Source organism: Neocloeon triangulifer, unplaced genomic scaffold (assembly GCF_031216515.1).
Source record: "Neocloeon triangulifer isolate White Clay Creek 2 clone unplaced genomic scaffold, ASM3121651v1 ptg000014l, whole genome shotgun sequence".
NCBI classification, from domain to species: Eukaryota; Metazoa; Arthropoda; class Insecta; order Ephemeroptera; family Baetidae; genus Neocloeon; species Neocloeon triangulifer.
In genome coordinates, this window is record NW_026775556.1 from 18,323,252 (window position 1) to 18,336,673 (window position 13,422).

At 36.1% G+C, this 13,422-nt stretch overlaps 1 protein-coding gene across 1 annotated transcript in view; it reads left to right on the forward strand.

Moving 5' to 3' along the window:
• Positions 1–13,283, forward strand: part of LOC132200375 (tetraspanin-2A-like) — a 46,972-nt gene extending 33,689 nt beyond the window's left edge. The window contains exons 4-5 of the mRNA XM_059625800.1: positions 7,711–7,896; positions 12,826–13,283. Coding sequence (XP_059481783.1) covers positions 7,711–7,896; positions 12,826–12,906 — 267 coding nt within the window. The 3' untranslated portion in view covers positions 12,907–13,283. The remainder of the gene's footprint in view (positions 1–7,710; positions 7,897–12,825) is intronic.
• Positions 13,284–13,422: the final 139 nt, after the last annotated feature.

Genomic DNA, 13,422 nt, shown 5'->3' on the forward strand with positions numbered 1-13,422 from the left:
TGTGTATATGTTGTAATCATTCCCGAATTAGGAGCACGCACGGAACTGAATAGTAATTCGCAGCGTCCGCACGAATTACGCTTTGTTTGTTGTTTAAGCTCATCAGGTCTCTCTTCTTTCGGTATATAATTCTGAATTTACAGAGGGAAAAAAATGAAATGCAAGAACATGTTTATTGACGCACCAGAGGGAGTTCGTTCGTTTGATGCTGATTGAAAAAAAAAGTTGATTCGGCGCTCGTTTTTTTCTTTTTTTTTTTTATTCAATCAGGGCGTGTTCGTCGCTCTCTTCTGCAGAGAGCAAAAATCCACTGTAATGAGAGAGTGGCTGCTTGTTATTTCACACAATGCACGCGCTCGCCGAGGGCTCCCGTCGACTTTTATTATTACAACAATGGTGAGGCGCGACCTAGTTTTTTCCATCCTCTCGCGTCTTCTCTCTTTAATTAAGGGTCTGTCGAGCAGAATACGCGCGCGAGAGATGCATCCGCTGCTTTTTATCCTCGCGGGGATTTGCTGCGTGCGCCAAGTAGAAGTGCTGCGCCCCGAGCTGCACTCGCCTCTTTTTTCCTGCAACGCTCCCAACTGCCGCCGGGGGCAAAAATCGTTCGTTGCTCTCTCGCAACAAAAGCTGGTTAAGTTTGCGTTGCTTTTAAACTGCATAAGTGAGGGAACAGTCAGGAATAAATTCAAGAATTCATAAATTTTATAAAATTTTAAAAGAAAAGCCACTCTATGAGTATTTTATAATATTAGTCGCAAAGTGCATTTATTGATTTATCATAAGGCAATTACTGCCCAAATTAATCAGTGAATCTGCAGTACTATTACGATTTAAAAAGGTAGTACCTATTATTTTTGTTGTTTGTTTCTTCAATTGATATACAACATACTTTTGATTCCATTTAGAAAAAAGCAATCTTTCAGTTAAGCGGGGGAAATGTTGTAAAAAAAAGAAACGGTGCCAGCCACCTCTAGTCAGAATTTTGTTTGGTAAAAGAGAAAAAAAATTGAGTTGAAATAATTGATAATTATTACTTATGTTTATTGAATTAACTTTAATTTTTTTATTGTTTATAGGATATATCGTTTCACATGTCTGACTGAAAGGCACTTTGAGAAAAAGCTCGTTGCCAATGAATTTCTGTTAAAAAAAGTTTACTAATAACATAATGTCGACATTTGATAAATATAAATATTTAGAAACATCCCTATCAATTAAAACAATACGTTGGAGTTACGTTTGGAGGTTCTAAAAAACTGAAATAATCAAATCTAGATTTTTATAATTATATTATAAAAATATTTAAAACAAATTAATTTGTAAAATTAAATTAAAATATCGGTTTTAATTTCGTTAATAATTATTTTCTAAATATAAGATAATTTAGGTTTAAAAAATGTTTATTGTGTTCGAATTTAGGGCAACTATGCCCCATACATGAACTCATCCAAATAATTTATAGCTTTAAAAAAATATTTATAATATAATATTAATGAATAACCAAAAGTGTTAAGTTGAGTTTTATTTTTCTTTTTCTTTGCAACCAGACAGCCCAATTTCGATTTTTCAAAAAAAAAAAAATTTGCCGCTACATTTTTCATCTTCCCATAAAAATTTCCAAACAATATTTCATGGAAACCCTTTGATTTCTCTCATTTCATTTATCAAAGAAAACGTTTTTTTAATGCACAAATCTGTGAAATTTTCTCTTTGATTAATTTGCGAGTCAGCTGCATGTCGGCGGTGTTTTCGCGATATGAATTGCCTTTCATGTTTTTGCCGGAGCGAAATAATCATCCAGCAGCTGCTCGCCCAGCAGCCGCGCGCGATCCAGTCAGTCGAGTCCGGAAACAAAGCGGAAACCGTCATTCCAGATGAAACAAACTGATTTTGACGAACAATAAGAAGAACAGCGCAGCCAGCAACTGACGTGTAGTATGCATGCGGCTGACGAGAGCGAGATATTCACACAGAGTGCTTTTAATTCAAAAGCAGTGCTCGGATGCAAGTAATTATTTTATCACCGCGACCGACAAAACAAAACACACACATCTCTCGTTTTGCAAACAGCGAAAGAGAGAGAGAGACACACACGAAGAAGAGTGAGTATAAATCCAAATGAAAACGTCGCCAGCAAACGAGGAATTATTCGCGGCAAACACACGCGCTGCAGCCATTGTAAATTCAAATTTGCACGAGAGAGTGAAACACACGCGGATTATATTATTCGCTGTACTCCCGCCGCGAACGAATAAATGGCTTTTGTGTCGCTGAGAGGTAATTGGATGCATGCACACGCCGAGCGCAAATGCACATCCATGCTTTTGCTTGCTTGCTTTCTTTCTTTCTTGCTTCTCTTTATATGCAAGATGATAAAAATGAGCCGAGTGGGATTGCGTCTCTCTCGTTGTTGTTTCCCACTGAAAATAATGCTGCCGGCTTCGCTTTTTATCGCGACTGTTGCATCAGGTCATGCATGCACTTCTGTGCACTGTGCCCGTCGGATCAGCTGCTGGATAAGAAACCTAATTTCCAGCTGCATCTACGTGCCCTCGGACTTATTGTAATGGAAAATCGAGCCACTCCTCTGCTAGCGTTATTTACAATTTGTTTTATAAAAATGAATCTGCAACAATATGATTTTTAATTTTGATTAAATAAAATAAATTTAATTATTAAGTTTTTAAAATTTAATATTAATTTATTTACTTTTTTATTAATTTGCATACTACAAAAATTTATAATTTTAGTATCAATATTTTAATTTTATTTAGAGTTTTGAAGAAAATTAAATTTATAAATTTTTATCCCAATTTGGGATGGAATTCATTATCCAAGGAAAAACCCTCATAAAAATGGTCTGGCAATCATCGCTTTTAAGTTTTCTGTTTTACATTTTGCATTATGAACAAATTTGTATATATAACATCTGATCTGATTGTGGGAAAGAAGGGAATTCTAGACTTTTTATGTTTTAATATGGAGAAAACTTTCTGTAGAACATGAGAACTTTGAAGAGCTGTACAAAATATAAATAGAATATTAAATACAAAATTAACACCAATGGATGTAATTGCGTGATAATTGCCTTTATTATTCAATGGGAATAAGAAAATAATTAAATATTTTAAAATTTTAAATTTATCTTGACCAAAAAAAATCGTGTTTGTGTGTTTTTCATACATTTTCCATATTTTCATTAGTGCTTATTTCAAAACATTATTAAATTTTACCAAAATATCAGTTCCATCTTAAACAGTATTAAAAAATTAAAGGAAATAAAATATAAATCTCAATTTTTCGGCTTTTTTCTCAGACACGCTTGGACTCCAAAATAGATTTCATTCTTTCTTAGAAAAGAAAATCTATTTCCCCCTTTCCAAAGCTGTTCCCTGAAAATCGCCGAAGAAAAATCGGCGGCGTCATGGCAAGTAAATCTGCACGAGAGTGAATACAGTTTGGCGCCTAGACGACAACAATATCGGACCGATAAGACTTTCTGCTTGTGCTGAGCCGATTCGCACGTGAGCGGCTTATGTGCTGGGGGTTCTTTTGAAAAGCGGCCGGGTAAAAAATAGATTTACCTGCTCACTCGCTGAGAGTACTTTGAAAAATCGCCGCGCTCTCGAAATGCTAATCCGGGATTTCTGCGAATCGACTCGCGCATTCGCACGTCATTACCGCGTCACCGGCTTGAAAAGAGAGAAACTCTCTTTATTTCTGCTGAATAGAATGGAACTCGCTGCTTCTTTCTATCTCATCCAGCCGAGCAGAGAGAGAGAGCAGGCGAATTCCGGCGTATCTAAATCTTATTGCTTCGCCTGCAGCATATTTGCATATCGCATTTGCAGACGCTGCACCTCCTCTCTCGCTCACTCGCTTTGTTACGTTTTTCTCTTTGCCTTCACTCAGCTCGTCGCTCCGAACGAAAGAAAGAAAGAAAGAGGCGACCAAGCAGAAAGAAATCAATTGCAAGGAGAAGAAAAGAAGGCGACTTTTCTCTCTCTTTCTTTCCTTTTTCCAGCAGCAGCGGCGCCCATTATTTGTTTTGTTTGTGCTCGGATTTTCCAATTCAAATTAGCCCAACAGTGACGGATCGAAACGCCTCCTCGCCTTTTGTTTCGGCCGTTGTTTACGGCGTGTCCGACACGAATGTTGCTTGCCACGCGTTTTCTCCTAAAATCTTTTTGCTAGACCCACATTTTAAATCCGAGGCTGTCAAGCGGCTAGTCCAGAGGCAGACACAAAAAGTTTTGCCATGGAGGTTTTATATTTGTATAAAAATACTTGATGCAATTTCAAATTTAGTATATATTACTTTTATTTTTTTATCTGTTAATATAATTTTTAATAAATTATATTTTATGCATTTACAATTTTTTTTAAGAAAATATTTTTAACAATGCTTATGAAGAAGTGAAATCAATTGCAATAATAATTAACAGTTACAATAAATAATATTTTATCTTTCTCTCAAAGTAATAAAGTAATGTTATCTGAAAAGATATTATTTCCTCATGTACTTTGTTCCCCACTAAATTTGCCAATATTTGAAAAAATGACCTCAAAATAATTCCAACCCATTTATTGCTTTTATTTGGCCATTATAAGAGGTTCCATGAAAAAATTTTCCGACTTTTCCAGAAAATGGCGAAATTAGTAAGGGTTTGCTATTAAGCTTGTATCTCATTAAGTAAAGGTCCTACAACAAAAAACAGCATATATTCTGAAAGCTGATTAAATTTCCTATGTTTTTTGCATTGACGATGTTTTTCTATGAAAGGGTTAAGTACCCTGAAATCAGGGTCAAAAAATTTAGATGCCTGCCCCTGAAGGTATGCAACCGGAAAATTAAATCTGAGATAGCCAAAATTTGACGTCACTCATAGGCACAAACTTCCTCAAAGGAAATTATTTTTGCATATTCCATTTTTGAGAAAATCAAAAATTTCCCAACAAGGGTCAAATAGGGTTGGAAAATATGGGAAAGCCAGGAAAGGTTGGTCATATGGCACATTGATCGATTCGTCATCATGTTCTTACTTGTGTTTAAAATTTCAAAACTTTTTTTCATACCAATCAAAAGTTACAGCTGATTTACTAAAATGGCACTATCTCCGAAGCAGGAAAATTTACAAAATTTGATTGATGAAGAGAAATAATTAACATAACATAGAGTTTTATGTACAATAATTATGTTATTAGTCAGATTTATATAATTAAGGTAAACCATTTAGTAAAGAGGATCCCTTCTTGCGAGAGAACAAAAATTTTTGACGTTTGAAGTTTATCAAAGATATGGCTTTTCTTAACTAGTTTTTTTATTTTGTAGAAAAAAGCAAACATCCTGCTCACCTTAAATTAGATTGTGAAATTCTTCTGCAAAATTATATTAAATTCATTGTGTCAATAATAAACCTCAAAATTTGGGTTTTTCTTTGATTTTCTTTGATATAGATATCAAGTAACATGTTATGCTTCACACTCGTCGAACTGAAAACGAGAGCAAATCGGAAACAGGGTCGATTTGTTCTTTTCATCATTTCTTTCGTCACATAATAATTTTCCCGGAAGTGAAATGAAACAAAATGATTTTGCCTGGCAAATGCCGGCTCCCCTCGACGGTGCGAATCAAATTGGATTTGGCCCCGCGAAATCTAATTTCCTGCCTCCTCCTCCTCCTCCTCGCTGAGATTTTCCGAATTAATTTAAATATATTCACGTGCTGCACCTCTGGCTTCTACGAAACGTGCTGTGTTTCTTTCTCCAGCGCCCCCGGCGCAGGAAATGAATATTTTTTGAGCGCCCTCCTCCACGTGCTACGCAGAGAAAGATAGGAAGAAAGAAAGAGCTTCTGCCGAAAGCGTTGGCTTTGCAGAACGTCTTAATTAAAATTTACGATTGGCAACGGGGTGTGTGTTGGTGTATAAATAAAATTTAATATCGTCTCTGCTTTACGACGCCTCTAGTAACTATACATTCTTTGCAGAGTTCGGCTCGCGGCGTTTATTGCTTTCTCGATACGACGATAATATCAAATTAATGCCTTTTAATATTCTGCCAAAGTGCGCGTCGTTAATAAACTTCGTTAGCGCCGACCCAATTGATTGGCTTATTATTATTATTATCGCGAAATCGGGCCGGGGAGGAAAACGACTTTGCCGCTTTAATTGGCTTCACCTGCAGATGAAACGCGCCAAATTAGACCCACACTAATTATACATCAAGAGATATATTAATTACTCTTCCTTAACTTTCGATGGGGATAAGTTTTAATGCGCCCATTAATCCCACAAATGCCCTTTAATTATGATTAATCCATCTTTGCCTTCAACGTGATATTTTTGAAAAATTTCCCTCTCACCAGACTCTTCTCATTTTGTGCGAAAATAGAAAGAAAAAAATCGTCGTCGTGTTTTGCTCTCTCGGCAGAATTTGCATATAAATTTGGGCTGCTAGGCAGCGAATCCTCCGCCGACGCGGTGTTGGCGGTGCGCGAACGAAAAAGTGATGAGCGGCTTAATGAGTTTCAAGTCGTCCCACGACGCCTTTTTCGCTTTGCCGGGAACACGAGAGACGTGCCGTCGCATTTGCAAGAAGTAGGAAAAAATAAGCGACGAGATGGAGAAATTTTTGTAAAAGAAAAACGCACCTTGAGTTAGGGTTACGAGAGCTGTGAATTCAAGGGGGATTTCCAGAAGTTTCCAACGTTAAATGCTGTTTAGTGAAATATGAACGAGAAATTTCCTTTGATTAAAACGAATTAAATAATTTTTTTCTACATTCTCTGTAATTTTAAACTTTATGAAACAACTCAAAAACAATGTCAAGTGAGTAAAACTTCCGCCTTTATTTAGTTTCTTCGATTTCCTTAAGATTTATGATTTTATTTAAAGAGGTTTAGATGTAATTTTTTTCAAGATGAGGATTGTGAGGTACGAGTGTACATATAAAAAGGAACCCTGACACCAAAAGTCGACCCGCGGTCTGCTGGTACTTAAAAACCTAGATTTTTGTTAGATCCAAACTAAACTCAAGTGGAAGTCGGTTGGATTCAGTAACTGAAATAAAGAACAACTGATGTTCTTTATTTTTCATGTAATTATGTTCTTTGCAATGAGGTTTGCCGACTTTTAATTTTTTATGAAATGCACCTCCAGTGTTACCATTCAAAGTAAGATAAGTTTTGTGCATTAGCTAAATTGTGCTTATGAGATTATATAATAATTTAAATTTTTGCAAAGGCAGCAAATCTTGAAAAATTAGTTATGTTAATTACTATTTTCTAATATTCAATATCAGCTCTTTGTGCTCAGCTTATTTTATATTTAATTTTAGATCAAAACAGCAGTATAACTAGAATTTTGTCACCTTTTTTAAATTAAATTTTACGAATTTTATCATTTTGATTTGTGACTCAATAGCTTAATAGTTGAATAAAAAAAATTAATTCCCATAAATTAAAAATAACACAAATAAAATTATATGTAATATAAATTATTTATACATTTTTTAAATAATTTAATATGAATATTTATATTATTAATTACGATGTTAAGTTTTGCACTCGAACAGTGCAACTTCTTATAACAGAAATTGCCATAACATTTTATTTCAATCAGGAAATGGAACTTTCTCACATCGTGATGACGAATTTATAACCGCGACAGCTCTGGGCGAAATGTAATCGTGAATTTATCATTGCAGATCGGATGCTGCGGCGCTGACGGGGCACAGGACTACATCTCGCTGAAGAAGCCGCTGCCAGCAGAGTGTCGCGACACCGTGACCGGAAATGCCTATTTCTACGGATGCGTCGAGGAGTTCACCTTTTTCATCGAGGAGAAGGCCGCCTGGCTCGCTGGTATCTCCATGTTCCTTGCCCTCTTCAAGGTGAGACACACTAAATTATTATCTGTCTAATTTTCTACAGCGAGAACTGATCGTTCCCTGAATTCAAAATATGTACATTAAACTTCTTTCGGGCTTTTCCAAGATGCAATTTAACCAAATAAGGCCAAAAATATTAAAGCATACTTTTGTCCCTTCCATCTGCATTTTAATATTTTTGTCTTTGAATTATTTTATTAGGCGCTTTTAATCGGAAAATTCAATTTTTTTCCTCTTTAACTTTCATTAATCATTTTGCCTTGATAATTAATTTTCAATTTAAAAATAAACAATAATTTTTTTTCCAGAACATTTTACGAATTTAATATGACTGAAAATTGATGGCTATTTTCTTTCTAGTCTCATTATGAAATTAATTTTTTTTTTTTAATATCTTTCTGATTGACAATTTCGGAACATAAAAAAAAAATATCTCAATATCTATCCGATTGGAATCTTTTTTCGATGTCATTCAATAAAGCAGTGAAATCCGGTTTTCTTTTCCTTTTCCTGCTTGCGGCCCTGATGGAGAAAACACCAAATGAAATTTCGAGCCCTGGCTCACGTGGGCCGAGCCGAGTCGTAAAAGCTGCTGCCGGCCAAGATTGCGGATCGGCCCTTTTTCGTTGGCTTGCTTGTATGTATAATGGCTTTTCCATACACACACAAGCAATAAGGCCGCTTGCTCTCGGGCGCAGGCATCTTATATTACCACACGGCCCTGCCTGCGTAATTGAATCCTTTCTTATTGGAGAGAGCGAAAAAATCGGCAGTCAGGGCGGACATTTTTCCTGCTCCGTGCCAATCATCAGTTTTTTTCTCTGCCTCTTTAATCCCCGAGAGCAGCGAGGGATCATATTAAATTTTGGAAAGAGAGAGAGCGCGCAGGCCAGAGATTATGAAAATTTATGGGCCGCTCAATAAAAGCTGCCAGCGGGTGTATTGGAAGTGCGGCGGAATTCGATGCTGATAACAAGATTGATGGAGACCTGCTGAATTAGGACTCGCCCGCTTTTCACTCAAATGTATATATTTCGCCCTGCGGCCCCGATTGAACAGCGAAAGTCGCTTCCCGCAAGATCCCGCGGGCCGATTTATGCGCGTTTGTTGACGTGTTCAAGTGTGCGCAACGAGAGCGGTTTTCGCAAATCAGCCCACACGCGCTTGAGTGCTTTCAGCTCATTTTCCTCGCATATTAATTTTGCAAAAAGCAAAATCATTTTGGAAACGTTTCAGGCAAGCCAATTCCAGATATCCTTTTAGAACAATCTAGCACCAAGTAATTCATGTAAAATTAACCAATTGAAATTTTCGGAATAATTTTCCACCAAAATGAAGAAAAAAATTATATCATCACAATATTTCAATGAAGTTGTATTATTGTTGTTGTTTCCACGTGAAAAATCATACAATTGCAAACTGTTTTTTAATTACAAATTATTCGTTCTCCAAAAGTCCGTTTTTTAAATTAGAAAAACAGCTAAAAATACCTAATTTTTACCTTACATCATTCTAAGTTTCACCAGCTATAATTCGCTCTTTCGATTTCTTTGATAAATTTCTAGCAATCGCTCAAATCTGCAACTGAATTTAACAAAAAGAAAATATGACCCCCTTTGAGCTTTTGAAAAAAAATTATTTTCTTTAATCTGAAAAAGTTTGCCCTGGAGGATTATATAATATGGGATTTTACAAGCTTGATCAAGTTCAAACTACTTCCATAAAATTTTATTAACATTTACTTGGCCGCCCCCAGCCAAGAAAGTTCCCAAATTTCTACTTCCCCGATCAGCTTTCTGAAATTTAAATCAAAAGACTTTGCTCAAGTCTTGAGCAAACAAATCCTTTCAGAAGCAAAAAAAGAAAGCAGGCGGCTGCAAAACTTTCCAGGTGAAAAGCGTCCGCCCGCCCGCCTCCGAGCACCCACTTTTGCGCGCTCGAATAAAATCGCATTAATTCAAGCCCAACTCACTCACTCCCTTGCTCTGATGCTGCCAGGCCAATAAATTTGGTGATCGGTAAGAGCTGGCTGCTCGCCGGGAAATAATCGCTTTTTGTTTTCAACCGCACACCAGATAAATTATCTCCACTTTGAAATTTAAATCTTGAACCAAGAGCCTATATTTTATTCCGATACTTGAAGGGAGAAGCGCAAGTTTTGATGCCAATAATTTTATACTGATGTCACTATTATCCAAATTCAATGTTTGAAAAGCACTTTTTAAATTTAAAATTAAAACAATGCAAGTAAATTGCGACAATGTGAAATCATTTTGCAAGTGTTTGAACTATATTTTCTAAAATTTATAATTTTTAAATAAATAATAAAATAAAATTATATTTTTTACAAATTAATTTATTTATTTATTTATTTGTAAGTAGGTTTTTTAAGCAATTGGGGAAGGCAGCTCCTTTTTCAAAGAATTAAATTATGTACAAATTATTTAACTAACATCTAAGAATCAAAATTATTTGTAAAGCAATTTCCATAGACAATTCTTATCTTTTTCTTATGTTTCTGTTGAATTAATTCCAAGAACTATTTTCGCAAATGTGAATCTCCCTGCATGATCTTTGGTACGAATAAGACGTGGCAATTCCTAGAAAATCGAAGTCGCTCCATTTGCATTGGCGTTGCAGGCATAAATTTTAATGAGCACCCAAATAATATACACACTCGTATAAAACACCACAAAGATCGAAATCGTCTCGGCGGCTTGGTGTATAGGAAGGAGCGGGCGCACGTGAAGCAGCGAGCATCTTGATAATAAAATCGTTACTCGGCTGTAATCAAAGCAAAAGCACCCAAGTCTTGCTTTGTGCCCGTTGGAAGAGGAGTATCTTCACGGCGAAATTAATGAATTTGCACGAACGCAGCCGGGTGGGAGGAGGGAATTCTTAATAAAAACATCAACTTGAGCGATAACAAAAGCTGTTTGCATTTTAATTGAGCAAACAGCGGCGCCGCCGCCCCGCATATACACAGTCTTGTAGTGTGCTTATTTATATACCCAGAATCCGAGAGCAGGCCGGAATTACACAAGTACTCTCGGCACATATACGCAAATGGCGAAGCGATAAATATAGTTATTTCCAGCAGTTCTCTGCGGCGAATTCGTTCGATGGAAATTCGCGAGAGGAGAAAACGGCAGACACGCCTTTTGTCTGCCGCGCTGAAATCTTTTTGTTCCTTCTCGCGTTCATTGCTTTTCCAAGTGATTTTTTGCGTATAAAAGAGGGAAATTGTTTGCGAAACGATTTGTCTTGCAATCACACTACATTTTAGCAAAATTTCTTGAATAAATTGTTAAATTGGACTACAAAAGCGATTCACATATTCATTTTGTTAAAAAAACGTTCTGCTGATATTTTTTTTTTTTACAAAATCATTTTAATGATTTACCACTTTTCTGAAAAAAATCAATCTAATTCTAATTATCATTTTAATCTGTTGACAAGAAAATAATTTATTTTATTAAAGCAATTCAATTACAATTATAGCGGGTAAAATCAAAATAATGTTGTAAATCTTTAATTTTCCCAGCTTGACTTTCCCTACATTGACATATTATCATTATAAGAGGTTATTTTTCTAGCTTTTTGCATTCAAATAAGTTTAAAATTCATGAAGGGAAAAGTCAAGGCGTATTTTCAAAAGCTGTTTTGTTCAGAGCAACATTTTTCCTATAGAGCAACTTTTCGCTTTCCCATTTGCCTTTGCTGAAACACACGTTCGCGGCGATAAAAAAAATTCAGCCAAGGTTGAAAGCTTTATTTCGCTCTCACCGGGAGAGAGCGTGAACTCGTCTGCTTTCAAAAGAAGGTGCGTGTGTAGATGTCAAAAAGAGGCCGCTGCGCTCCTTCCTTTCTGAATATTTAATGCGTTCATTTCCATCCGCGTGATTATTCTTCATGAGTGTTTTTCCACGCAGCGTGTTTTTGCCTCTTCCAATTCTCTATCCCTCGTCAACACTTTTCTTTTCTTTCTCTTTTCGAACAAAATACATGTTTATTATGTGAAAAACCAAAGCTTTTTCTGCTTCTCTTTTTCATTATTTTTTTCCTGGAAATAAAATTTCGACGGCTCGCAGCGTAATTTGGAGTTCTTTTGCATTCGACACAGGGATCTTTTATCCCGGCGAAATAAAGGGTTGCGCGCGCGTGTCCCCTCCGCCCTTCAAAGCGCAACTTTTGAAACTTCGCCCCGTCTATTTATTCGCCCGCGGCGCCCCGGCGCTCCATGCTGCTTTTTTGCCAGAGCTTGTTAGATCATTTTTGCGAGAATAACCGAGCGAAGTTGAGGGAGCGCGCATAGGTCGTTCCAGTGCAACATATAATAACGCGCGAAAACCTCCGCTTTGATATTGATGCCTGCAAAAAGCAGCAGCGTGGGCTTGGAAGCTGAAATTTGATCCTAGTGCCCGATATTGAAAAGGATATCTGCTTGTGTATGGGAGGCGTTAAAGTTAAGCCCTGAGGATAACACAAAGATTGAAAATACCTTGGTATATAGAATATCTTACACCCAAATTATTCTGAATCCGTATAATTTATTTGCAAAATATCACTTATTTTGGTATTCTGCAATATCCAATCAACAAATTTTTTGAAGTTATTTTTCTCTTCTGCTGATGATTGTATTCAGCAAACTTTGAGTTTTTGTGTAATTTGTTTTTGAGAAAATACCGTTTTTATTAAATCACTTTACTTTAATCCTGATCTCTTGAAAATAATTTATATTTTTTCCATCAGATTTGTAATTTAAAGAGGCAAAATCTAATTAAATTTAGTTGCCTTTAAGAAAAATTATCACCGATTGGATCGTTTTATTACTAAAACGTTAATAAAATATTTATTTTAAGACAATAATTATTCTATTAATTATTGCACGTGTTTGTTTATTCTAATCTTTTGTTTCATCTTTGTTTTTAGGCGGTGAATTTTGTGATGACGCTGATTCTGGTGAAGGCAATCGCCCGGGAGAAAGAAGAGCTCACCGGCTACAAGGAGTAAAAACGCCATTTTCGTCCTATCCGGGCGTGAAATTTACTGCCTGACACTCTTTCCTTTTCCCTCATCACACACAGTATATTTTCAGAGCGCGTGTCATTTTCTCATGCAAATTCGCCTGTTGTTCTTGTATTATCTTGTGAATAGCAAACAACAGACCTTTTTCCCGGAGCGTTTCTTGTTATTTTTAATAAATTTAAAAGAATTTTAACCTTTTCATGTTAACATTTTTGATAAATATTATATATTAATTGTTTAATACGCTCCACTTTTTATACCTTAACTTAGTCGTGTGCGTTATTAAGCTGCTTCTTCTGATACATAATACCTGCTGGATTATTTAAGAGTTTGTATTAATAATTAAAAACGGTAGTAAAACCACCAAAGACTGCTTTTATTCGCTGCTGCGGCTTCCTCCTTAAAAGCCTTCTCGCTTTCGTTTTATATTTATTATTTTTCGCCGCGGCCGAGGAGGAGCAGCTGCTGCTCTTTTCCGAATTAGCCCCTAAGTAATTGGCC